We start from the raw sequence: 27,145 nt of genomic DNA, 5'->3' as shown, positions 1-27,145 counted from the left end.
AATGATTTTATGTTCAATTTTTCCACATGGATTCTATAATCTGTTGAAGGAGAGAAAAAAGAACATTCTTTTATTTTGCACCTCATTAATGAGTCCTAACCATACTCTTCCTTAGGTCCCTTTTCCATTTCAGTCTGGCTCTCAGATTCTTAGAAAGGACAATGGATCTTTAAATTCACTCAGTTTGTGCTGGGTAGAGGCCAAAGTTAGTTAGTGCCCCATTGATACTCAGACGGAGTAGCATTCTGGTTGTACAATCTAGGGAAGGCATTTATACCCCCTCCCCCTCTTCTTTTCCTAGTTTGGCATGTTGTAGCTTGTGTTTTGCTCTCCCTGTAAATATGAGAGAAAATAAAAGACACTATTCAGCCTCTTTTGTCTGAAGAGTCTGATATTTCAGTGGTTTTCTTTAAAGGGGGTCCTCATTTGTAACCAGCTTTGCCATTAACGGAAATCAATCTGAATGTCCTATTGTGCATCTTTTTCTTCCCGCACAGTCTGAAATTGCCTTTGCCAAGTTTTTGAGCCAAACCTGAAAGACCCTCTCTCATTTCCCCCATTCCCTGCCTCCAGCCCCATTGAATCCTTGCAGAGCTTTCTCAGCAGAAAGGCTAGAGTGAGGTTAGGGAGGCACTCGCCCTACTCCGCTAACCCAGTGGCCTAAGCCAATCACAAAGCAGATTGGAACCTCACTTGAGCTCCCCCTCCCCCCCTCCCCCAGCAACAGCCTCCTGGAAAGGGGGACACTGGGAGGGTGCGTTTGCAATTCAAATCCTTGGCTTTCTGCCTGCCTCTTTTCCAAATAAGAAGGCAGGAGCTGCAGTGAGGTGCAAAGCGGTCTTCTGAGTTGCAGTGGCAGTAAGATCCAGAGATCCTCCCTCTTGTCTCTTACCTGTTTTCAAAGCTGACAGAAAGGGCAAGGATGGTGGAGGCTTTCTGTGCTACCTGGAAGCTGACGGACAGCCAGAACTTCGACGAGTACATGAAGGCTCTAGGTAGGTAAAAATAAGATGTGCTGCTCTCCTTTTAACCTGCAGCTTCCGTAGTACGCCCATTCCTTTCTTCACCCATGAGATTGGCGAGTGACAAAGACAGACCTTATTTTCGTAATCGAATGCTAGGCTAGGCATTTCCCACAGAAGGGATTTTTAATGTGGCATGTGTCTGCTTTCTTGCCTGGGGCTAAATAATGGGGCATTTGGTAGTCTGTGGAGGATGGGAAGCTTCTGTGCCTTTTTGTTTTCTCTTCAGCATCCACTTCCCATTTGTTCATCCAATTAAGCATCCATATGTGATTATAGCTCAGTAGTTGTGTTGGCTGATTAGGGGGCTGATGAAACTTACACTTGAGGGCCCGGATTCCAGAATAGTAAAGCAGATTCTCGTCATGTGACTTATTTGGGAAGTTGTAGCTAACTGTATGGCTTTTCTTTAGGTGTGGGCTTTGCCACTAGGCAGGTGGGAAACGTGACTAAACCAACAGTGATCATCAGTCAGGATGGGGACAAAGTGGTGATCAGGACTCAAAGCACATTTAAGAACACAGAGATTCGTTTCCATCTGGGAGAAGAGTTTGACGAAACCACTGCAGACGACAGAAACTGTAAGGTAAGGAGCCGAGCCTTCGCGGGAAGGGGGTGGGGAGCAGGGAATAAAAGAGAGAGTCTGCATGGTTCTCTTTTTTAGATGATGAGAAGTAGAGAATGTTCTCTGTATTTCAATTCAAAGAGGACATGAGGATTAATTTCGCATTCTAGTGCACACATGTGATGTTCTGAACAGTGGGTGCTGACTATAGCCCAAATCTCGTCTATTTCTTACTCTGCACTTTTCTTTTCATATCTGTATTTCAAAAAGTAACAGTGTTCATTTAAAATAAAGACTGCATTTTGCTTAATCTCTCTGATTGCCTCAGTTTGACTAAATAGTTTGCCTCATCTTAAAGCTTTGTTTAAAAGAGTAGAGTGACTGGTCTGAGAGTACTTGTTCAGGATTTTCATTTCTGATGAAGTTTTTGCATTTAGAAGTACACATTTCAATCAAATTATGAATTATTAGCTTCTATAATGACTCTAGAAGCAACAGAGGGTATGGTACTAATATGATAATTAGTTGCCCACCATTTATTCAATTATGTAGTTCCTTCAAAAACCACTTCACTTGATTTTTATATGAGAATCTAATCTGAACCTTTTGCTATGTTCTGCATTTTGTTGTTGGTCTCAGTCTGTTGTTAGCCTGGATGGGGACAAACTTGTTCATGTACAGAAATGGGATGGCAAAGAAACAAATTTTGTAAGAGAAATTAAGGATGGCAAAATGGCTATGGTAAGTAATGGCAATTGTCCCTTGGTTCCTTCTAGCTTGGCACAGCTCACTCCTGTTCCCCAGCTCCTTCTCCCTCCCTCCCTTCGTTGATAACAAAGGTTCTTTGACCATGCATAAAACAGAGGAAGTACAAATGTCCTAGCTAACTGTATCCTCAGATCTGCCTCTTTAATTATACAAAAGAAGAAAAATTCTACGTAGCGTATTTTTAAAAAGTTGCCACTGATTTAGCTACAACTGTGCCAAAAGAATGTGTAGGATTACCATGAATGTCTAAACCTCAAATGAAATCTAAATATAAAAAATATTCGTGGGGACATCTGTGTGGCTCAGTCTGTTAAGCATCTGACTTTTGGTTACGACTCAGGACATAATCTCAGTGTCGTGAGATCAAGCCTCATGTAGGGCTCTGTGCTCAGTGCGGAGTCTGCTGGAGATTCTCTCCCTCTCCCTCTGCTCCTCTCCCACCCCCTCACCCCGCTCACGCTCTCTCTCTTTCTCGCTCTCTAAACAAACAAACAAATAAAATCTTTAAAAAAATATTCATGGAAATATATAAAGGGAGTGATATTACTATAAAAATCTCAAGTTTCCTGAATATCAGAGAAATTACAGCTACTGTAATAAATAACAGATCTTTAAGCATTTTATATTTTAGTTTATAAAATTCCATATGTTCAGGGCATATAATTTAGGATGTAACAGAAAAGTGTAGTATTTCTTTAGAGGGAACCATTTTGGGGTTACTTCCTTCCAGTCTTTCTTTTGAGGCATAAGGTGCCTTGTAAACATGCCTGTTCAATACTGGTAGTCATGTAAAAACCTGTAAGATATAAAATAAAATAAAACTTCTCTAATAATGGAGTAACATCATAAACTGGGGAAAATGTAATGCCTTAATCTAACATCCAGGCACTATTTTGTGAACTGAGTAATGGTATTTTGATAACATTAAAATAGTAAATATATCATTTGGGGTTTTTTGGGGGGGTGGGTATTGCTGTACCTATTCCTTCTAAGTGGACGAAAGGGGTTTCTCGTTTTTGTGATTTAAGGAAATTGTTGTTTTTTTTCTCTTCTCCATAACTGCTGCTATCAGGGCTGTTCTAGATTAAGACACAGGGCTTACATTATTCATACTTCTTTTCATGGGTGGAAATGGGATGGATAACAGAGGATCAGTTTTCCTTTTACGTGAACGAATATTTGCCCACTTATTTCTGCACTGATCGTCGAAGAAAAGGACTGATTTATAAAAGATCCAATCTGAGATTCTCCTTTATGCTTTTATCTCCATTTTTTCCCATGGATACAGGACAGTGGATAGTTCAGCTTTGGCATGTATGACTGATCAGTAAAGACTGATTTCAAAAAAGATTAAAACAATGGATGATGAAAGCATGCTATATTCTTGAAAGTCATGTCAACACATGAAAATAATGAACATTAAAAACCTCCCTAGGTTTTGTAGAGGTTTTAGAACAATTCTTCCAATTTGACATAAAAGCCCATGTTCCATATCATACCCACCTGGCCACCTAGGTCCACGTCGGCTAAAGTATGATGACCAAAGCAATGAGAACATTTGTAACTTTACTTTTTCCTGATGACTTTGAAACCAGTCATTCCAAATACCATTTGTCCAAATTATTTGGATTTTCTAAAAATTCTTCAAAATTTATCTGTTATGAAAACAGATTCACTTTCAAAGCAGATAGCTATTTTGCTCCAATTACCTTGATAATTTAAGGCAAAAGGAATTCTTTTGACCTGAATCTACATAGTTAATCTCGGTGTTTCAGTTCATTTTCCTTTTAGAGACATGAACTGTGTATACGTGTTATTCACTCCATAAATAAAAAAGTTTCTTTTCTTTTTATTTTAAGAAGTGAAGAGCTGATGCAGCATTTAATGTTTGTAAATGACATTATTCTTTTGCATAACACATAAATTATATATAGGAGAATCTTTAGAAATTTCAGCTACTGATATTCTTGTGTAAAAAGATTTGATTATCTTTTGCATCTTTCAGACTCTTACTTTTGGTGATGTGGTTGCCGTTCGCCACTATGAGAAGGCATAGAAAGGTTCCTGATCTGGGGTTGGAAAATCTCTACAATTTTTCTGTTTACTCAAGTCTCAGTGTTATCCTGCTCTTACAGCATGGGTGATCACTAATTAAAGGTTATCTCTGATGTGGAGGTAGAAAACGGTGCTTTAAAAACTTGTTTTAAAAACTTTTTACTGCAACTAGCCCAATTTTGATCTGCAGATTTATCATGTTTTATAATTCACGTTAAAAATTTTAAGCCACATTTTTAAAATAAAGTGAATACATTTTATAATTTCCATTGGAATGCAAATCAAATTGGAATAAAAATCTTACATCCATGAGAAATTTTGTCGTTGTTTTTAATATCAGCAATCTAGCGGGGAATTAGACATTAGGAGGTTTTAGACAAAATAGCCTTTCTTACTGTATAAGGTAAAGCTGGAAAAGTTAGCACTTTGTTTAAAATATGAATTAAAAAGAAACAAGCAGAAGCCTGGGGAAAAGTGGAAATGCCACAGTTTTGGTTGAGACTGCCATAGAGAATTTTTGACAATTAAATTCATTTGGCCAGAACCCAAAGGAGCCTTGTAATGGTGGGTTGTGCTGCTATTAGAAACAGGTAGTTTGTTGAAGCAAAATGATATACATGAAAATGTCTTATTTATATTTAAAGGTAAATATAGTCAAAATATCACATAATCAAAATGTCATGTAACTTGCTTCTTTTTGAAAGGTATATAGGAAAAGAAAGTGAATTTTATCCTGGATTATAAAGATGTGTCTCCAGACAAGTACATTGAGCTCAACTAAGTCAATAAGAGTGCTAAAATGGAGAATGCATTAAGGCATTCAAATTCCCTTCTTTTGGGGGGTGGGGGTGGGGTGGGAGTTGTCCGAACTGAGTTGACCAAGGGAAAGTAAATATCTATTTGTAACTGGCTAGGATTTGCCTTTGTAAGTAGAAACATCAAATGTTATTTTGTATTTCATGTTTGTAAAATACTTTTTTAGCCAATTCCCCAAACCAACAATGTGAAACGGGTAAGGCAGATACTATTATTTTTAGTTTACTGAAGAGGAAATTGAATATTAGCTTTACATGTCCACATTCTCATGATTAATGAATAATACTGAGAACTGTAAACCTTGTGATTTTCCCCTTCATTTCTTCTCAAAAATTGACATTTCATTTAACATCTCTTCTGAGGAAAAAAAAAAAAAAAGCAAGAGTTTTAGTTTCCCTGATCACTCCTTAGGAAATCTTTTCTCTGTTAGCCTCTGGTAGGAAAATAGGGTAAATATTTTTTCAGAAAAAATATGCAATATTCATTTAATCAGCCATCCGATTTCAGTAAATTTCTATAAATTAATTCAAGGCCCAATTAACTTACCAATATAAGCATGAGGAAACTTACTTCAACTTACAAAATTCACCATAATGATACTATTATCTGACTATTGGATCACTTTAATTACTATAATGAAGAGTAGAAAAAAACTAAAGTGTAGCTATAGGATTTAACATTTGAATACACTTATTACCAAATGCCAAGATAAGGCTGGCTAAGATGAAAATTCCTAAAACCACAGGCTCTATCCCCCCACTCCCCATTTTTTTTAGTAGGATCCAAGTCCAGAGTGGAGCCCAATGCAGGGCTTGAACTCACAACACTGAGATGAAGTGCCTGCTGCTAAACCAACTGAGCCACCCAGGCACCCCATAACTTTGTGTTTAAAAGCATGACACAGAACATCGAGACAGTGTTTGCTCCAAATTGTTCAGACACCCTTCATCTTTGCTTCTGTTGGAGGACTGATTTCTCTTGGTGATTCCAGCCTAAGCTCCAGTAGAAGCATGGATTCTGGCCTCTCTATTCTTAAAGACACAAGGCCCAGGATGGGGATTTGGCAGCTTTGGCTCAGTATAATTAGGCCAAATAACATCCTGCTGCCGTTTATTTCCATAACAACTGTCTCGCAGAGTGAAGAATGGGAAAGGTTTTGGGTGGCCTAAATGAGAACAAAATGAAAATTACAATTACAAAGATCAAGGGTGGCAGTGGTGGACCAAATGTATTTTTCTGGGAAAGTAATTAACAAATGTTTTTGCCTCCTAAATGTTTACAGGGTAGTTGCAAATCAGTTTTTCTTCAAGCAGTATTCCAGCTCTTACAGTAATCTGCCAGTGTACTAACTTTTCTGATTTGTCCTTTTTGTTTTTGTTTTTAACACAGTTAATAGAAAAGGGAAAATTACCAAGCCCACAGGGAATTTGACCAACAGGCCCTGGAAAAACGTTTGTGAAATCCCAAGGTCTGCAAACTTGAGTAAAGGCTGTCTTGGGAAATCCACACTTGGACCACTGATGATGAGTAAGCAGTGGCTTCCACTCGGTCACATGTTTTCTCTCTCACCCAAATGTACACGTTCACAACAAACCATTCCTCCTTCTGGAACATGGGGACCTATCAATACATTTCCAAAGCTAAGGTGAAAAGGCAGAGATGTTGAGGCACTGAGCTTTGTGCTTCTTAGAGACTAGGTATAAAGGAAAACAAAAGAAAGCAGAGGGAGTAGAAGGCAGAATGATGTTTCTACCCGTTGTCTTTTTAGGATTTCAAGCATTTCTTAGGTTTCAAAATGTGCAGGTGGTATTTTATGCTTACTTACTGAAGAATTGTTTCACAATCAATCCACTTCCACTAAAGCTTAACGGAAACTGGGGAGATGGGATGGAGAAGACCGAAAATTGCTATTTTTACACTTAAAAAAAATCCTTTTCCTATCTTTGAAAATGTTTGGGCTAGAAACACACAAGTTATTTTGCTGTCCTTACAGTTACTCTCTCATCTGTTCACCATTTTTTCCCCTGCCCATTTTCCTCCAGACTTTTGAGGTTGTGGACTGAGAAATTCCAAAGACCGTTCTGTCCACCGCTGGAAAGCATTTTGGTTCTAGAAAGGCTTTTGAATTATCCTAAAACTGAGGCAGGACTTAAGCACTCTGGCAATACATGAACCTAGATGGAGGCACCTCAATTCCCATTTCAAAGTCCCTTTCATGTGGCACTTTCCCATTACACAGGACACAATATAAGGTTTCCTCTGATGAGAAACAAATACATTTAACAACCTCTTTTATGAGGTTAGTCATTCTGCGGGACATTTTCTTCTCCAAAGGAATTCCATGCCCTACAAATTTAAGCTATATGTTTTTTATCTTAAAGAGATCAGCATCCTTATATCATAAATGGTAAAAGAAGGAACACAGAACCCAAAGCAGTTTGGGGATCTTGGTTCCATTGTCAGACTGAGCATCTCCAAAAATTTCTTAGAAGAGTAAAATCAACTGGCTCTATGCTTTTCATGTATCTCTGGACCACTTAAAGCACAGTTCTGAGACATTGTTCTAACTCAGTTGAGCAAACAAAACCCCCAAACAACCAAAAAACTAAAACCTAGTGTCTCTGAGCAGTGTTCTCAAACATCACCATCACTTTAGCATCACCCGGAGGGCTATTAAAAACACAAATTACTGAACTACTCCTACCCTCCCTCCTGAGTTTCCGATGCCATTGATCCGGGATGGGACCCGGGAATTTTCATTTCTAACTAAAATTCCCAGGTGGTCCCGATGCTGTTAGTCTAGGGACCGCCCTTTGAGATCCACTGTGCTATCCAAAACTTCTGATGACCTACTCCAAATTATGATACTTCCAAGGTTCTCTGCGTGTGTTCCGCAGAGGAGCCTCATCCGTTTGGTGCCAGTGGCGTTTAGGAAAGATGATCTGCTTGGGGTTTGCCCAAGCACATTCCTTCCTAGGCCAGTCACTGACGCTAAGACATAAAAGGGCAGGTAATCGCTAGACAGTTGCAGAAGGTCAAACGAACCCACTCGTTTTGGAATCTGCCCTCGCACGTGACCGCTGGGCGTCTACACCCTCAGCCTTCTGCCTTCTCTCCACCCCCGGGCCAGACAGCCCCAGGTTCCCCGGCTCGTGACCTTGACCCGCGATGGCGCTGCTGGGTGCGCTCGTCTGCTGCCTGTTGGTCGCCTGGCATGGCCGTCCCGGGTTCGGGCTGCCCCTGGCGCCGGGTGGCAGCCCGGGTCCCGCTCCGGCCATGGGTGAGTCCGCAAACCTTTCCACGCCGGGACCTGCCGGAGAGCGCCGGGTTAAAGCGCCCGTGCTCAGAAGTGCTTGGGGGCAGAAGTGCGCCCCCGCCGGGGCTCAGGGGAGTGGAGCCCCAGACGCGCTGGGCGCTGGGAGAAGGAGGGCTACTGCGGGACCAGAGCGCCTAGCGACGGGCGGGAGGTCGGGCTGGGGAAGTATCCTTGCCAGTGGAGGGCGCTGCAGGGGGCTGCGGAGACCAGATTCCTCCGGTGTTTGTCCCCGGAGGAAGGAAGATCTCTGCTTGTCCCAGGGAAAACTGAAGAGAGTAGCTGGATGTCCCGCCTTCCCAGAGGGCTTGATCTGCCCAGAGCGTAGGGGAGCGGCGGAGTTTTCTCTTCCCCACAGGGGTGTACATTTCGGTGGGACTCGGGGTGTCTTCTGTCCTGCTCGCCGGGGTGTGGTGGCCTTTTCTTCCCACTCCTCCAGCAGAGGACCATCACAGTCTCGACGCTGCCCACCTCTTAGTCTATCTTAGAACTTGTGGGACCTGGATGCCACGGGGTTCTCTGTGGGTGGGACCAATTTTATTCATTCTTAACACTTTAATTCAGTAGCTGTTGCAGTAGTGGTTCTCAAAATGTGGTACGGCACCAGCAGCATCAGCATCAGCATCAACTAAATTTGTTAGAAAGGCAAGTTTCCAACCCACCCCAGACCTATGGAGTACGAAACTCTGAGAATGGGGGCCCAACAACCTGTTTAATGAGTTTTAAGATTTTTGAATGCCTTTTGAGCCTTCAGTTTCAAAGATCAATGTACCCCCCCGCCTCAGCGAGCACAGTGCTTGGTGCTGAAACCTCCCCTCTTCTCTGACGCTCTTGCTCTCACACAACTTCGGAAACGCTCTGAAAAAAAATCCCTCCTCTTTGTCTGAGAGCCAAGTTTTCATGACTCAGCTGTCAGGCAGTTGAAAGCAAGAACTGTGAATCTGGTTTCCCAACTGTCAGTCATAACAAGAAATTGTCCCGAAATACTTATGCATGCTGGTTTCTGCTTTTATTAAAGCTAGTGTTGTTTTTCTTTAATTATGGGACTGTTTCGGATTTTGAGATAAAATGTCCCAGCTTGCATGGGACCACCCAATGGCAAATTTGCTGTTCAGCTTTAAGGATCTGATTGCAGAATGCCTCAACAACAGCTTTCTGATGTGTAGGGTATCTTCACTTACACTTCCCCATTTTGATAGGGAAGCTATAAGGCTGAGTCACTTAGGGAGGGGGTAAGGATGCAGTAACTGGTGTTTAAAGACCTGCTGACGTGTCGACTCAGCAGTTTCACTGGATATATTATTTTATATGTTTTCCACTTGATGTGACCTTCTCTTTCTTCCTGACCCCATCCCAAATTGCTTCCTTTACAATACCCACCTTGACTGGCTCCTGCTTCCTTGGTGTGTGTGTGTGTGTGTGTGTGTGTGTGTGTGTGTGTGTGTGTGTGTGTATGTGTAAATTCCCAGTCCTGTCAAGTCCCAGGGGTCAGAGGACAACAACCCAGGGAGACCTTATGTGGCTGTGTTTGTCTACAACTCTTTAGAGTTAAGGGCGCCTGGGTGGCTCAGTTGGTTCAGCATCTGCCTGTGGCTCAGTTCGTGCTCCCAGGGTCCTGGGATCAAGTTCCGCATCAGGCTCCCTGCTCTGTGGGGAGCTTGCTTTTCCCTCTCCCTCTGCCTGCCACTCCCCCTGCTTGTGTGTGCTCTCTCTCAAATAAATAAATAAAATCTTAAAAAAAAAAAAGAATTAGTAGGTCAGGGCCTACGGGAGTATTTGGTAGGAACTGACATTATAAGCAAACAAACAAAAATACCTATTTGAAACAATAATGTGTCTAAACATCTGAATTATGGTTTACTACATTCTTTAGGATAAATTATTATGTTTTTAGATAAATTATAAGGGGTTTTTTTTGGTATAGTGTTGAGCATTTATCTAGCTATGTTGACAACACACACATGCATATGCATATATATTTGTGGAAATCTTGTTGAATATTATCTGCAGAGCAAGAGAGAAATCATTGTGTAGTGAAAAGAACTTGGGACTGCAAACCAGAGAATCTGTAGCAGAGTGTGGGCTCTGCCACAGGCCAGGTTTGTGGCCTTAGACACACAGACACACACACACACACACACACACACACACACACACACACACTGCACTTTATCTATAATTTCACTAGAGGTGGAAGGTGAGGCCTCCAGAGGTTCATTATTCATAAATCCCAGGCTAAGAACCTGGCTGAGCTCCTCTTGGCTTCTATTTAAAGACTTCCTTCAGTGCACCTCAGTAATTACCCCCTCACTTACCTGGATCTGGCAATGCAAGTTAGTGGAAAGAGCACTCTACTGGAAGTCTGGAGAGACTGTTTCTGGTTCAGCTTTCATTACTGAGTCACCATGTGATCTTGAGGAAATCCTGAAATCTGCCTATGCCTAATTAAAGAATGTTTATTGAGGGCCCACTGTAGGTCAGACATCTTCCAGATACTGAAGATACATAAATCTAGGTACTAGAGATGTGTTCTTAATGTGTTTCCAGTTTGGGTTTATAAAATTTTAATATTATCTCATGTTCCTTAATCATCACGGTATCTCATGCAGGTGTTGTCATCTATTTTACATGAGGCAAGTGGGACGGAAGGACATTTGAAGATGAGCACACACAGCGAGGCCAGCAGTTCAGTGGTTAAGAGCAGCATGGAATCTGGTGTTAGATTTCCTGAATCCCTAGCTCGACTCTGTTGTATATGACACATGTGATTTGAATTAATCTCTGTGTGCTGCAATTCCTTATCTGTAAATTGAAAATAATGATGAGTTAATGCATGTAAAGCATTAAAAAACACTACGAAACTTATAGTAAGTACTTGATAAATTCTGACTCTTACTTAGAGATGAGGAGGTTCAATCTTCAATTCAAGCTTGGGGTCGAAAAATAACAGTATAACTAACGTTGAGTTTACTAGATGCCAGGTATCTCCGAAGAGCTTTGTTCTACTAAATCACTTAACTCTCATACAGGAGGCAGTGATATTCCCATTTTGCAGATAAAACAAGCCAAGATCACAACATTAGATTAGTAAGTGGAGCTTGGATGGATTGATTGATTTTTAAAGATTATTTATTTGAGAGAGAGAGAAAGAGCAGGGTGTGAAGGGCAGAGGGAGAGGAAGAGAGTCTTAAGTGGACTTTGTGCTGAGCGTGGAGCCCCACGCGGGTCTAGATCCATGACCCTGAGATCATGACCTGAGCCGAAACCAAGAGTTGATAGCTCAACCAACTGTGTCACTCAGGATTGAAAGTCATGGTAGTTTCACTCTGGAGTCCCCACTCTTAATCACAACACTATATTGTTCTGTTTGCAGTTTATTGTATCTTAACATTATACACATAATTAAAAAAAGTTTGCATAAAAATAAGAGGTAATATATATTTATACGCCAAGAAGGACAGCCTCCAGGATGATTCTGAGCTGCTTGCCAATCCTACTTTGTGCTCTGGCTAAAGTATGTCTAAGCTAAAAATAAAAGTTGGAGTATTTTTCTGCATTAAAGAATAAAATAAATCTCTCTTGGCAAATGTTTTCAAATGGGGACGGAATACCAAATAACTGATCCTAAAGCCTGCTTTATGTCTACTTTCTCCTGGATCTTCTGTCTACTACTTCTTAGCTGTCAACTTAAATAAGTTATATAATTATAACAATGTTGCGGAGAAAAAACAACCCAATTATAACATACTTTTTTCACCTTAACAAGTTAACAGTTTTCAGTTTTTTGCTTTATTATCCCAGCTTTGGGTTCTTTTCAGGTGTTTGCTCACATCCATACTCAGCCTTTGTCACCTTTGTACCGACAGATACAAGTTTGCCTTCTACTTGTTTGCTCCACGTTTCTGGTGTAGGATTAGCTGCTATGTCACTTCCGATGTGTTTCTGATATAAATTAGACATCATCAGAGTGAACTCCAAATTCAAAGTGTGAGAAAGCCTCAATATTAAAATAATTTATTAATTGCAAATAAGGCAGCAAAATCATAGATGATATATGTAAATTAGGTATAAGCAAACTGGAGGACCTTTCAAAATGGGGTTCAGATTTTGACTCTGCCATTATTAGCTGTGTGTACCTGAGCAAATTTCCTAATTGACCCAGCATTCGTTTTTCAACTCTAAAATGAGAACAGTGATTCCTACTTCAAGTTTTGAGAATGAAATGACATAGTATATTTAGTTTCCTTATTATAATGCCCGGCACAAATGTTTAATAAAGAGAGGTACTACTATGATTATTTATATTTGTATTTCCTTCAATTAAAGAATCTTTCCCATGTTCTCAAATGAGTTCTCGGTTTCTTCCTGAGGTTTCATCCTCTTTAACAAATGCTTTCCTTAATATTAGTAACATTTGATACAAGTGTACACTAGGAGGTTTTCCTGTATTTAGTACCTTTTAAGAACTTCTGGCAATCCCTACTTTTGGCTTAAAGCTAGTATTAAAAATTTATATTCTTTTTCCATTAATGTTGAGAGGCAAGGATTTTCAAGAAAGTAGGAGTGAGATTTAGTTCCTGGTTCTGCAATCTATTCACTGTGAAACTCTAACAGACCACATCATGTTTCTATGTCAATTTTTCCACAAGACGAACATAAATAAACTCTAAAACCTTAAATTCTACAAGGAAGGAAACATACTAAGACACAATATATATTTTTAGTGACCTCCCAGAAGGATATCTCCCTATATTTCATTATGCAACTTAACATTTGTTATGTAATCTTTGTTGGGTAGTCATGCCATCCCTGAGCTCATGAGTTCTGACACATGTAAGTAGTAAATTTTAGTAAATTCTTCTTACTATCTTCAGAATCTTCATCTTCTGACAGAGAAGTATTGTATTTACCTCCAGGGCAAATGAACATTTCAATCATTAAGGCTTTCCTCCATCACAGGGAGGACTATCTCTAGTTTTACTGTAAATATTTTTATAGGAATTGCTAAAGGGAAGTAGATTTAACACCATTTCTTTTCTAATCAACAGGACAGTTTTGGCATGTGACTGACTTGCACTTAGACCCTACTTACCACATCACAGATGACCACACAAAAGTGTGTGCTTCATCTAAAGGCGCCAATGCCTCCAATCCTGGCCCTTTTGGAGATGTTCTGTGTGATTCCCCATATCACCTTATTTTGTCAGCATTTGATTTTATTAAAAATTCAGGACAAGAAGCATCTTTCATGATATGGACAGGGTAAGTGACTATATAAATACCGTTAGTTACTCAATATTTATCTATGGTGTCCTAAGCTTCATTAGAATGCTGAATTCCTATGAAGATTAATTAGGTTTTAGGTTAAGAATTATTTGGGTTTTAAAAATACTATATCAAATTAATCATTAGATTATTAGAGATAAGGAAGATTTTAGAAGTCTCTGAATTTTTATTTTTTTTAGTATACAGGCTCTAGAAAAATGTCGATGTTAGCTAAGAGATGACTCCACAAACAGAACACTTACATCAGTGTTTTGAGGTGTTTATTAATGTGATAATAGGTCTTGATTAGATAATCAAAAATAAAAGGCTACAATGGGAGTTAACCTGTGATAGCAATTTTGTAAATATCATCTCCTGGTGATATAATTAATTCTGTCTGTCATGACAGACTGACGAGGTCTAGATTTCCTGTGCCGGCTCTAATGACCATGGTGCTATTTAATTTATACATTATAACTCATGTAATCTTTGCAATTGATATTATTATTATTCCCATTTTACAGATGAAGAGATGAAGGCTGAGCATCTAAGTAACTTGCTCAAGGGCACATAGCTAGTACATGGCAAAGCTGGGCATTTTAGCTCTGGAATCTGTGCTTTTAGTTGCTAAAATATTTGCTTCTCATAAATCTTCTGTCAAGTGGTGTAATAGGCTTGTATTTGTATTATGCAATTTTTTAAAAATAGGACTCTCTATGGGAGAAAGGTAAATGAAGAGTAGTTTATCAACTCTTAAAAATCATCTGTTGTTTTGTTGTGGAAGTGTACAGTTTACCCTCAGGGTAACAAGACATCATGCATAAATCTAGTGACTTGTTATAGAAATTGATTTTGTTCTCTGGGCGCCTGGGTGACTCAGTCGGTTAAGCTGCTGACTCTTGATTTCAGATCAGGTCATGATCTCAGGGTCCTGGGATCAAGCCCCACTCCAGGCTCCACACTCGGCAGGGAGTCTGCTTGAGGATTCTTTCTCCCCGTCCCTCTACCCCTCCCCTGCTTGCACCCTCTCCTTCTGCCCCTCCCCCTGCCTGCACTCTCTCTCTAAAATAAACAAATAAATCTTAAAAAAAAAGTTTAGAAATTGATTTTGTTCTCTATGATTCTGTCTCTTTTTCAGGGATAGCCCACCTCATGTTCCAGTGCATGAACTCTCAACAGACAAAGTCATAGATGTAATTGCTAATATGACAACGACCATCCGGAGTGTCTTTCCAAATCTCCAGGTTTTCCCTGCACTGGGTAATCATGACTATTGGCCACAGGTAAATTTGATTTTAACTTCCAAAAGCTTTTAAAGGATTTTTCCCATCAGAACCGTCAAAACTATGACAATAACTAGCTGATGGTAGGGCGTGGGAGCGGGGCTCATGGCAGTAGGGGAGTGTGCTCTTAATAACTATTGAAGAAGGTAAGACAAGTGCTTTGGAGACTTTAAAGTGACTCTTAATAATCCATAAAAAAAGTTATGTTCTTAGTGAGTTATGGAAGCAAATTGCCTAGTTTATGGATTATTGGTTCTTGTTTTCCTTCATATTCTTCCTCAATTTCTACATTCTTTTGAATCATTTTGTTATCCATTCACATTTCCATGATAAGGTTAGCAAGGAAGTTTAATATTGACAAATGTTAACATCTTGCAGAATTTCTGTTGGACATACACAGTTCTCCACACTCTGATCTATGCTAGATTGTGATTAAAAACAAAAACATAGGGACGGCTGGGTGGTTCAGTTGGTTAAGTGTCTGCCTTTGGCTCAGGTCCCTGGATCAAGCCCCACATCAGGCTCCCTGCTTAGCGGGGAGCCTGCATCTCCCTCTCCTCCCTGCTCATGCTGTCTCTCGCTATCTCTGTTTCTCTCAAATAGATAAATAAAAAATATTAAAAAAAAAACCCAACCCAAAACATAGCAAACTATCATAAGAACCAAAAAGGGAGGTTCCTTTTCAAGTCTAGTTTATCTAATTAAGATGTGATTCAAGACAGAGATTGTGTTCAGAATATTTAATGGCTGATAAGTCCAGGTCTCAACCTATTAGAGTGGCCATTTGTTAAACAGCCTATACATAACAGTTGGATGCTGGGCCCTGCCTACAGGGTCCTGTTAGAGTAATGTAGAATCTTAGACTTATACAGATTCAAGAGATCTCAGAGATCGTTTTTTTAGTTCAGGGCTTGACAAACTGTGATCTGTGGTCCAAATTGGGCATGCCACTTGTTTTTGTTAATAAAGTTTTATCAGAACACAGCCGTGGCTCTTCTTTCTGTATTGCTTGTGGCTAATTTCTGATTTTGCGCTAGAACAGCAGAGTAGATTTGTGGCCACAGAGACTATATGGCCCATAAGCTTAAAATACTTATTATTTGGCCCTTTATAGGAAAAAATTTGCTGATCCTTGGTCTAGATCAACTCTTCATTTTATAGATGGGAAAACTGAGGCCCAGAAATGTCACATTGTTTGTTCACGTGCTCACAATTGCTTAGTTGTAGAGCCCACATCCTGGATCTTTGGTGTTCAATTAGACTAACATTTTTTCATATATCCCTTGTTCTTGCCAGATTCACATGTTCAGTATTCCTGAACATGGTATTTACTTTCCTACCTCTCTTTGTCTAGATTTATCTCCTTGCTTAGAATATCTTTTCTATCTCATGTCAAAAGAATGCTTCATGAGGGGTTTGATCACCGAAGTAGAATGATTTTGAAAAGTTGTACTCTAGGATGAGCTTAAGTTTCGAGTAATTTCTTGGCACTGGCCTCCAGGCTTGAAATGAACAATATGTTAGTCTTTGCCAAGTCATCCTGTAAGCCGGTGGTCAACTTTGTTACTGCTAAGATGGTAGACCACACAGAGCAAAGGCTTGGGGATAAACAATCTCTAGAAGCCAAATGTTACCCACGTTGGTGTTTTGTTTTGTTTTTTAAAGATTTTTTATTTATTTGAGAGAGAGAGAGTGAGAGGGGAAAGGGACAAAGGGAGAGAAAGAATCTTGAAGCAGACTCCCCACTGAGCATGGAGCCCGACGAGGGGCTCAATCACAGGACCCTGAGATCATGGCCTGAGCCGAAAACAAGAGTCAGCCGCCTAACTGACTGAGCCACCCAGGTGCCCCACACACATTGTTTTTATATGCTTTAGGTGACAGGCAGAATGGCGTTGTGGAGAACACATGGGGTTTAGAGTTGTATTCACTAGAATGTAAAACCCCATCCTGCTCTACTCCTAACAGCTTGACTAACTTGGATAATTCACTTACTGTCCTTGACACATAAGTCACTCATTTATAAATAGGAGCAATAAATAGCTATGCTGGAAAGTTTTTGTGAGAATTAGTGATATTACATGAAAAGGCCACGGCTTCTTGCCTGGCACATACTAAGCCCTCAGTAAGTAGAAAGTGGCAGTTATTACAGCAATAAGCAGTGACATGGGATACATTTTTCCTAACTCCTTTGGGGATTTGTTTCATTTTACTTTTATTTCTGTCTTCTTTTTGTGAAGTCAAATCTTATAATAATTCAAAGATATAGATGATATCTAAATTCTAAAATACATCCTATTATATGTATAGCTAGGGTATATTGGGCAGCCTGTATACCTTAAAGAGTTAATTTTTTTCTCTTTCTAGCTTATGACTTTATATCTGAAAATCTTCTATTATTCTACTTCCACCCTTCCACCCCAGTTTCAGAAATGTCAAATGTAACATGAAAGCCCCACAACAAATTCTCTCACAGATGGATAGCCAAGGTCGAATTCTGGTGAATGTTAGTAACAAATATGTTAGTAATAAATTGAGCAAATTTGTTAACTATTAATTCTTCATTTTAATCTCATAAACATGCACATAAACCTAGTTACTTAAGCATACATATACAGATGCACATTCCCACCCATTACATCAGAAGTAGATATTAGCATGGGCAGCCCAGGGATTCCTTCCAGTTGCCACCCAAGGAAGCAGTCTGGGCCAGGGTCCTCATTTACTCCTACACTGGCAAGACTGGTGCCAACAAACTTATGGGTGAATCACTTCTCATTATACCTCATTTCTTGGCAGTGCTCATGTCACAGCCAAAGAGGATTGAGATAATGGCATGGGACACTAGATAATTAGACATAGGAGTGATGGTGGAAAGACCTGGGATTTAGACTGAGCTCTGGAATTGATCAGCTGTCGCTGGATGAATCATCTAACTTCTCTGGTGCTCATATTTCTCGTATCTAAAGTTGAGAGAAGAGTCTAGAGTAATTTTGTGTAATTTTAAGATTGCACATGACCATAACAGTATGTTGGCATGGCTAACACTTTTAAGTTTTTGATGTTGATGACAACCAATTTTTAATCAGAATCCGGATTGATTTGTAAGTCACTGTATGATTTTCAGACAGATGATTCTGATATCTTACATAAACTGAAAATATACTTAGGATAGTTAGTTCTAGTTAGAACAAGTCATTTGGTTATTACATTCCCTGAATGTACTTATATTTTCATCATGTATTAGAGATATGTATTAGGAATGAATGTAACTTGGGTGTCATCTTGAAAAATAACTAAGCATTTTAACTAATGCTGACAGGAAAACTCCTTTAAGAGATAGGTCCATATTACCAATATACAGAAGAATATAAGGAGAGTGAAGAAAATGGCTTCAGTTTATTAATACAATTTTTTAAAATGAAAAATAGGAATAATTACCAAATTTCACACATGATTTGTGCATTTTTATTCAGTATGTATTTTCTTAAAGTTTGGGGTATTTTTCCTTCCTTAAAGCTTATGTTACCATAAAGATTCTTTATAATATGATAAAATAGGATGATAAAAAATACTTTATGATAATAAATATGTTTTATACACATATTGTTTAAAAAATCAAAACCTGTGGGGCGCCTGAGTGGCTCAGTCTTTAAGCGTCTGCCTTTGGCTCAGGTCATGATCCCAGGGTCCTGGGATCGAGCTCCTCATCGGGCTCCCTGCTCAGCGGTGAGCCTGCTTCTCCCTCTCCCACTCCCCCTGCTTGTGTTCCCTATCTCGCCGTGTCTCTCTGTCTGTCAAATAAATAAATAAAATCTTCAAAAAAAAAAATCAAAACCTGTTGATATAAAGAGACGTCTTCTAATCAAAATCATGTGCTTGTAAATTTTCATTCAAGAAGTTCAGAAGTTTTATACTGGGGTGAGCATTTCAGAGGACATTGTTTAGTTCTAAAACCATTCCCTCAGCGTGCTATACCAGTGTGCATGTTCAGACTCAAACCTGCCTCTGTGTCTGTTTAATGAGCTCACTCCCACATCCATCCTATATCCTGGCCAACCAGCAAAAGTGCTTTTCTCTATAAATTACACTGTGCATGTAGGCGTCTGGGTCATTGTCTTTGCTTTGATGCCCTTTCTTGTCAACTTGATGAAATCATTATTCAAGGCCTGGTTTGTATGTTCTCTTCACTTTCCCCCTGATGCTGTGGGCCAGACTCAATTATTCATGCCTCTATCCTCCTAGAACCTTTGTGGTATCACCTTGCACATTGTCTTATAGGTGATTGATTATATATATTTTTTTGTCTCCTTGAGTTATAAATTCCTTGAAGGTTACGTCTATCTAGGATTCATCCTTGCATCTCCAGATGTCTAACATAGTAGTATGTGCTCAAGTAATGTTTAAATTAGTTAATCCACGTGTCTTTAAAGTTTCAATGGTGGGTTATATTGTTTGTGGCCAGGATCAACTGCCTGTAGTCACCAGCAAGTTATACAACGCAGTAGCAGATCTCTGGAAACCCTGGTTAGATGAAGAAGCTATTCGTACTTTACGGAAAGGTAAGTGAAAGATTTATTCATCCTTAATTTGTCTCTATTTTTATTCATGTTGTTTAGACCAAGATCTTTAATGTTTGCTTGGGTGTATTCATTCTGCATGTGCCCAGTTTTTCTGGAGGCCATAAGTCATCTTTGAAAGCTGAGGAGAGGTAGGGGTGGTGAGCGGACCCAGGGCAAAGGGAGCAGGTCCAAGGTCAGGGGCTAGCTCTAAAAGTACCACTGCAGCAGCTCCTTGGGTATTGTCATCACCGGCTCACGGGTGTGAGGGGCGTTTTGCCTTTAAGCCTCAGCCCCCCGGAGACTGTAGCAGCTCTGGTTTATCTGATGTCTCTTCCACGGCAGTCTCTGGCAAGGTCCAACTGTGTTCCCATTCTTTGCATTTTATATTTCATTCTATCTCTCATCTTAACTCCCCAAACATGCAGAGGTAGAAGTTGATGCACTAATATTTCTTTTCTAAAATTCGATACCTCATGGCCTAGTGCCCAAACAATTCATGTTTCATCTGAATATTGGACACAACTGTTGTGATTAGCTCGGTATGTGGGAAGGCTGCCGCTGGACCTGGCACACAGTAAGTTTCCAGTAAGTGTTAAACCTGATTCTTATTTAAGAACAGCCTGTGTACATACAAACTAAATAATGAGAAATAAGTATAACCTTGCTGACTGGCTTGTGAGCCATAATTAAGAATTTACTTTCATAGTCACTGTGAATCTCTACGTGTGTTTTTCTAGAGTGTGTCTTAAATTTCTTTTTGTAGGGGGCTTTTATTCACAGAAAGTATCACCTAATCTGAACCTTAGGATCATCAGTCTAAACACAAACTTGTACTACGGCCCAAATATCATGACTCTGAATGAGACTGACCCAGCAAATCAGTTTGAATGGCTCGAGAATACACTGAACACCTCTCAGCAAAATAAGGAGAAGGTAGATCCCAGAGACCAAATCTATCAGGGCATAAACAGGGGCGAAATGTGTGCATTTGTTAACTCGAGTGGGGTCAGGTATTAATAAAAGTATTAAAATTTGAAGATGTTTTCACACGAAACACCTTATGGTTTAATTAACTCTGTTGTGTTTGTTTGATTTTGCATTGCTTTTAATGCTTTGAGGATTGACTGATATCTGTTTTTTTATAAAAAAAAAATTGTGACCAAGGTCACAGTTACCAAATATCATCAACAGTGTAGTTTAAATGAGTCAAATGCAAATATAGTGATATTAATAGTTTTAGAATTTTATCTTTTTGGGGGCATAAGAGAGGTGGGATATTAGCTTTCTAAATTTTAATTAATATACTTTCAATCTCGGGTATCTAACTGTCATTTGATTGTGGTAAGTGTGCAAAAAGATTCTCATCAGTTTTCCTTGTGTTTCTTTTTCCCAGGTGTACATCATAGCACATATTCCGGTGGGGTATCTGCCCTATTCCAGCAGCACCACAGCAATGAGGGAATTCCATAATGAGAAATTGATAGATATTTTCAGAAAATACAGCAGTGTCATTGCAGGACAATTTTATGGACACACTCACAGAGATAGCATGATGGTTCTTTCTGATAAAAAAGGTAATACGATATTTTGTTTGCATCTCGCCAGTCCAAGATGCTAGAGCAGAGCAGTAGGTATCCGGTAATTTTCATTGAGCCAGCAAATTAAAAGTTTCACTAAATCAACTTGCCAGCCCCAGATTTTTCTGAATTATCTTCTTTGCTTGTAAGTCAAGTGTCTAATTCATATTTAGGCCTGCAGTTGGGTTTCTCCCTATTTGTTCCATGGGGCCACCATCATTTGATAGCTGTCAACAAAAAACCACTCTGAAACCCTTAGCTCACTCCACTTTTCGTTCAGATCCTCACGTTTAGAGAAATACTGCTGTTCGTTATTTACCTCCTAGACTCAAATTTCTTGTGATATGATTCGTTTTACTTCTCAGAATTTGATTAGCAAAGCACAATTTACCATTGGTTTAAAATATATCAAGCACTTAATTTTAAATGCAAATCAACATTGTCATTTACTCAGAATTAGAAGAAAAAAACATAGAAGAAGCTCGAGCATCAAACAATGATTACCTATTTTTAAAGATGACCTCCTCACAAGGACAGGAAATTGGGAGTTAACAAAATAAGAGTTCTGATTTTAGAGTAGTCAGCTAGGGAAAAAACTATGTATTTTTTTCAGCAATTGGGGAATGTTTTCAAAATGCATTACCTCTTTCATCTACAATGAATAGGCTTGGTAAAAAAATGACCATTTTCCAGCATTTGATAGCTTTTTTTACTCAGAAATTTAGTCCTATAGTAGCTATGTATAAAAACATGGTGACACTAATCAGATCCTTATGTGTCATTATTGGCATATTGTTCTAGTTAGATGCATAGAACAAACTAGTTTTGTATTTTTGTATGTGTGTACTTGTAATAACTTGGATTTTGTTATTATGAAAATTTTCAAATATGCCCAAAAGCAGAGGATAATAAAACAACCCCCCATGTACCGTCACTTATATTTAACACCTATCAAGATTTTGCCACATTTGCTTTATCTATTCATTTTTTTATTCTTTTTTCTTTTCCTCAAGTATTTGAAAGTGAGTCTCAAACATTAGATCTATTTTAGCCCTACGTGCTTCTGTGTGCATTGCTAAAATATATGACTAGCTTACATAATCTTTCTTTTTTTTTTTAAAGATTTTATTTGTTCGACAGAGAGAGACACAGAGAGAGCAGGAACACAAGCAGGGGGAGTGGGAGAGGGAGAAGCAGGCTTCCCACTGAGCAGGGAGCCTGATATGGGGCTCGATCCCAGGACCCTGGGATCATGACCTGAGCCGAAGGCAGACGCTTAACCGACTGAGCTACCCAGGCGCCCCTAACTTACAAAATCTTAATATGATTGACTTACCTAACAAGATCAACAAAAATTCTTTGGTATCATCTAATACCAAATCGTAATAAAGATTCCTCTATTTTCTCAAAAGTGTCTCTTTATAGTTGTTTCAAGTCAGAATTCATCAAGGATCATATGTCATTTGGCTGTTATGTCTGTTAATCTCTTAATCTTGAATTTGTTCACATTTTTAATAAAGTTAAACTCAATTTAAAAAAAAAATATGTTTATGTACATATGTTTTATCCAGGAAGTCCAATAAATTCTTTGTTTGTGGCTCCTGCTGTTACCCCAGTGAAGAGTGTTTTGCAAAAACAGACCAACAATCCCGGCGTCAGGCTATTTCAGTATGATCCTCATGATTATAAATTACTGGTAAGTTGGCACAATTTTAGAATTATTCATGTCTTTGTACAGTTTTCATTAGTTTAGTTGAACGTTTTCAGCTTAACTATGTAAGTTGTTTCTACATTGAAATCTCATGATGTCTTTCTTCTTTTTTATATTTGGCCTATCAGCATTTGCTAATATGCTGAGGGTATAGGAGGTCAGCTTTTGGGAGGTTGTTTCTGTCCTTTTAAGGACTTCTCGTTGGTTTAGCACATTGGGCAGGGCCTGATTTATGGATTTGTATACATACTGAAGCTTTTCACTAAGCCCTATTTGTTACTAATTACTCTTCCCTAAAACATAGTTGTGCAGATCATTGCAGACTCTAAAGCCCTACTCTTTCAAGAGTTGTTTTACCTAACTTCCTTGTCCCCAGGCTATTCGTCTGTAAAAGGAGGATTAAACTAAGCATTACTGACCTCACAGAGTTGCTGTCAGGATTATGTGAACAGATATATGTAAAACACTTAGAAAAATGCTTGGCTTATAGTAAGCACTTAATACATGTTGGCAAATTTTTTTTTTGTAAAGAAAATAAATTGAGCTGGACATTTATTTTTGAGACACACGTTCTCTGGAGCTTACACATGACTATGTTTTAGATCAATTTAGCCTCGAAAGGCTGGGTGTTTTGCTTATGAGTACTGCCCCTTTTAATTAATATAATTTGAAGAGAAATTTTCAATTAAAGCTCTATTGATGTAAATGCATTTTTTCTAGATAAATTTAATAGGAAGTAGCTCTCTTATTCTGTAGAACATGTTTTTATGAAGGAAGAAGCGCAGGGAAAGTCTGATTTAATTTGTAAACATTAGATTAAATGAAACAATTGACTGAATTATTTTTACAACTATTAGTTTCCTATTTTTGGATCTGAACATCAGATACACATACGCGTATATATACATATATATTATATATATTATATATGTGTATACATGTACATATACATGTGTGTGTATATACAGACACACATACTGACATGAAAAGATGCCGTGATATAGCACTGAATTATTTTTAATAGTGCAAAACAGTGCATTGTATAACTTCATTTTTTGAAAAAGCCAAAAAGATAGTAAATAGGTATATATATTCTAAATATTTATATTTGGTTTGTACATAAAGTCTAGAACAACACACATACACTGGAGTGCTGATAAATGTTTAACAAGTTGTTCATTGGGGAAAAAAGACCCACTTTAATTTATAGTGCCGATTTCCATGATGCAGAACTCCCATCACGGCCAATTTTAAGCTGCCAAAGTGATGTCAGTTACCTTGCAAGACTGCTGAAAATTGGATTGTCGGCTCTGCGAGCTGATACAAGCTGATACAAGGGGCCTCAGCACACCACTGATTTATATGCAGGGATTTGATTAGCAGTGGTTACTTTTGAGGTGTGTGAATCAAAAGCTTTTTATTTTGTACATCTCTCTGTATCGTTGAGATTATTTTCTGTTATGTTCCTTCATTATTTCCCATAGAAAAAAGCAATATAGATTTTTCTATTGGGACTTTTTTTTTTTAACAAAACCAATTCTCGCTGTTTTTAAATGACTACAACTTTAAATGAAGAATGTCACACAAATCCTAATAAGGACTCTTCTTGCTGTGCAGTACTTTATATGCCAAAGAATGAACCCAGCTTTGTTTTTGTTATAGGATATGTTGCAGTATTATTTGAACCTGACAGATGCAAATCTAAAGGGAGAACCCAATTGGAAGCTGGAGTATGTGCTAACTCAGACCTACAGCATTGAAGATTTGCAGCCAAAAAGTTTGTACGGATTAGCTAAACAATTTGCAGTCCTAGGCAGTGAGCAGTTTACAAAATACTACAATTACTTCTTTGTGAGTTACGACAGCAGTGTAATTTGTGATGGGAAGTGTAAGACCTATCAAATTTGTGCAATTTTGAGTCTTGATCATAGTTCCTATGTAGATTGCCTCAAACAACATTATATAAAGTTCCATCCCTAGTATTTCAAGGTTTGTGTTCATAGAAAATGTAACACTGTTCTGTTTCTGAGATTAGTTTGTGGGAATTGTTACATAAATCTTTGTGAGTTACTGAGTGGGCAAGCAGAATTCCTATCTTTTCTTTCTTTTTTATAATCCTCAAATGTAGATATTTGTAACATTCTAAGTCTTTATTATATCGAATATATTTGAACTGCGCATTTCTAGAATGATGTCTGGATGTGACTATTTTATCTTCCAGTTTATAGATCTAATGTAAACTCTTGTACATTCTTGAAATTGTCATTTATGCAATAAAGCAAATGTTTCTCCTCAAGTATGATGAATTATTTTTATTTTTTTAATATATTTAGTTTTATTTAAATGCAATTAACATATAATGTATTATTGGTTTCAGAGGTAGAGGTCACTGTTTCATCAGTCTTACATGACACCCAGTGCTCATTACATCACATGCCCTCCTTAATGTCCATCACCCAGTTACTCCCTCCCCCCACTCCCTCCCCTCCAGCAACCCTCAGCTTGTTTCTGATGATTAAGAGTCTCTTTATGTTTTGTCTCCCTCTCTGATTTCATCTTGTTTTATTTTTTCCATGATGAATTATTTTTAATAGGAAAATTTTCTTTTAATTCACTCGTAAAAACTTATGTGTAAACTGAGGTTCAAACTGTTTAAATCTCATGTGTAAACTGAGGCTAACATTGCTTCCCTGCACTGTCTACTGTTGGGAAAACACCAAGGTCTCATCAAGGCCATCATGGAGCCTGGAAACACCACAGGACATGAGTTGCTTAGCTGTCTTTACTCTGTGAATGAAGGGGAGTCCTCTTTAGTACCGCTAACGTTTAAGGAAGAGAATGTCACAAGTTGTGCTTCTTGTAACTGCAGTACTAGCATAAGGCCTAGATCCTGGCCCAGTGCGTGGCACTTGGTAAATAATTGTCGAAAGGAATTGAAAGGTATGAGTATTTCTCAAAGAAATTTGTGAGGATGCAGCAGTGGTGTTTTCTTTGTCACGATACTTCAAGAGAAGATAAAAATTTTATCTTTTATTTTGTGGGATTGTTTTTTGGGTTCTCCCACGGTTGCTTGCCTCTCAGCAGCTTCCCTCAAGCTGCTCTTTGCTTCAGGGCTAAGTGGGAGAATTCGAGTAGAAGAGCAGAGGAGGAGGCCTGGAGATTTAGGAAACCTCAATACTTTGGCTCACTGAATACAATCAACCTGAGGTCAGTCCTGAGGTCAGTCAACAAGGGTTAAACTCATTATCCTGTGACTGGTTTGACTTGTGTAAAACAAAACAAAACAAAACAACCTTATACATGTGAGATCTCACCATAATGACACTAAATTATTCTGATTTCCAAAGGGCTGAGAAGACAAATATTGCAAAATAAAAATATAACATCTAAGAGACTATCGATATTCATTAAGGAAATATTTTCTTAATTAGAAAAAAGTGAGGATCTGGGAACAAAGCAAAAATTCATTGTTATAAAATAATCTCATTATTTAGAATTCATCCTGCCTTCAATTTTATAATCAAAGTTGGTATTGTCAAATGCCTACATTATGTATTTATATATATTTATACTCATGGTCAGAAGTTTTAAGAAAAACAGGTTTATACCATATAAGAAAAAGAATTTTAAATGGCGAAAACCAAAGATGGTGTGCACTGACTGCAAATGAGTCCCTGCAGTGGGAGTGAAGAAGTTTGGGTTTGCAGGGTTATGGTGGAGGAAATTCTTGTAACGGGTAGGATTTGGGGCAGTGAACAGGCAGGGTCCTTTTTACGTTATTCTATGGCTTAAAATATTTAACGCTATCTTTTTGTGTTCAGATTACTTTTACCTTAAAATAGAAATAAATGGTCTCATATTTCAAGTAATATTCAGGGATTTTATCAGTAATTAAATGAATTTTACCATTCTAAAATCAGAGCATGTTACAATTATTTATCATGGCTTTTTTTTCAGGTTATTATTGCCAAATCTCAAATTCAGCTGCCCATTGTTTGAAAGGTCAATACTCAAGAGACAAGTGTTGATTGGAAAGGAATATGAGCTTTATTCAGAAGGCCAGCCACCTGGAGAGAAGGCAGACACTTGTCCAAAAGCCAACTCTGAGGTTTCTGTCTCACCAAGAGGGTTTTAGAAGGACAGGAGGTCTTATTAATCAGTGAGGGGGTGCAGTGGCCTGTATCATTTCTTGATTCTCTGTAGATCTA

At 38.6% G+C, this 27,145-nt stretch overlaps 2 protein-coding genes across 2 annotated transcripts; both read left to right on the top strand.

Moving 5' to 3' along the window:
• The first annotated feature begins 922 nt into the window (after nucleotides 1-922).
• FABP7 (fatty acid binding protein 7) lies at nucleotides 923-2,418 on the top strand. The gene is made up of 3 exons (XM_028117031.2): nucleotides 923-995; nucleotides 1,436-1,608; nucleotides 2,227-2,418. The coding sequence occupies exons 1-3, from the start codon at nucleotides 923-925 to the stop codon at nucleotides 2,416-2,418; spliced, it is 438 nt and encodes a 145-aa protein (XP_027972832.1).
• A 5,854-nt stretch (nucleotides 2,419-8,272) lies between these two features.
• On the top strand, nucleotides 8,273-25,233 carry SMPDL3A (sphingomyelin phosphodiesterase acid like 3A). Its single transcript, XM_028117030.2, has 8 exons — nucleotides 8,273-8,506; nucleotides 13,588-13,801; nucleotides 14,943-15,087; nucleotides 19,553-19,649; nucleotides 20,413-20,582; nucleotides 21,043-21,223; nucleotides 22,798-22,922; nucleotides 24,600-25,233. The coding sequence occupies exons 1-8, from the start codon at nucleotides 8,395-8,397 to the stop codon at nucleotides 24,915-24,917; spliced, it is 1,362 nt and encodes a 453-aa protein (XP_027972831.1). The 5' UTR covers nucleotides 8,273-8,394; the 3' UTR covers nucleotides 24,918-25,233.
• The last annotated feature ends 1,912 nt before the right edge of the window (nucleotides 25,234-27,145 follow it).

Source organism: Eumetopias jubatus, unplaced genomic scaffold, assembly GCF_037043125.1.
Source record: "Eumetopias jubatus isolate StellerSeaLion01/CBP00866 unplaced genomic scaffold, mEumJub1_p1.0 scaffold_6, whole genome shotgun sequence".
NCBI classification, from domain to species: domain Eukaryota; kingdom Metazoa; phylum Chordata; class Mammalia; order Carnivora; family Otariidae; genus Eumetopias; species Eumetopias jubatus.
Note: the sequence above shows the minus strand (reverse complement) of the source record. Positions and strands in the feature narration are given on the sequence as shown.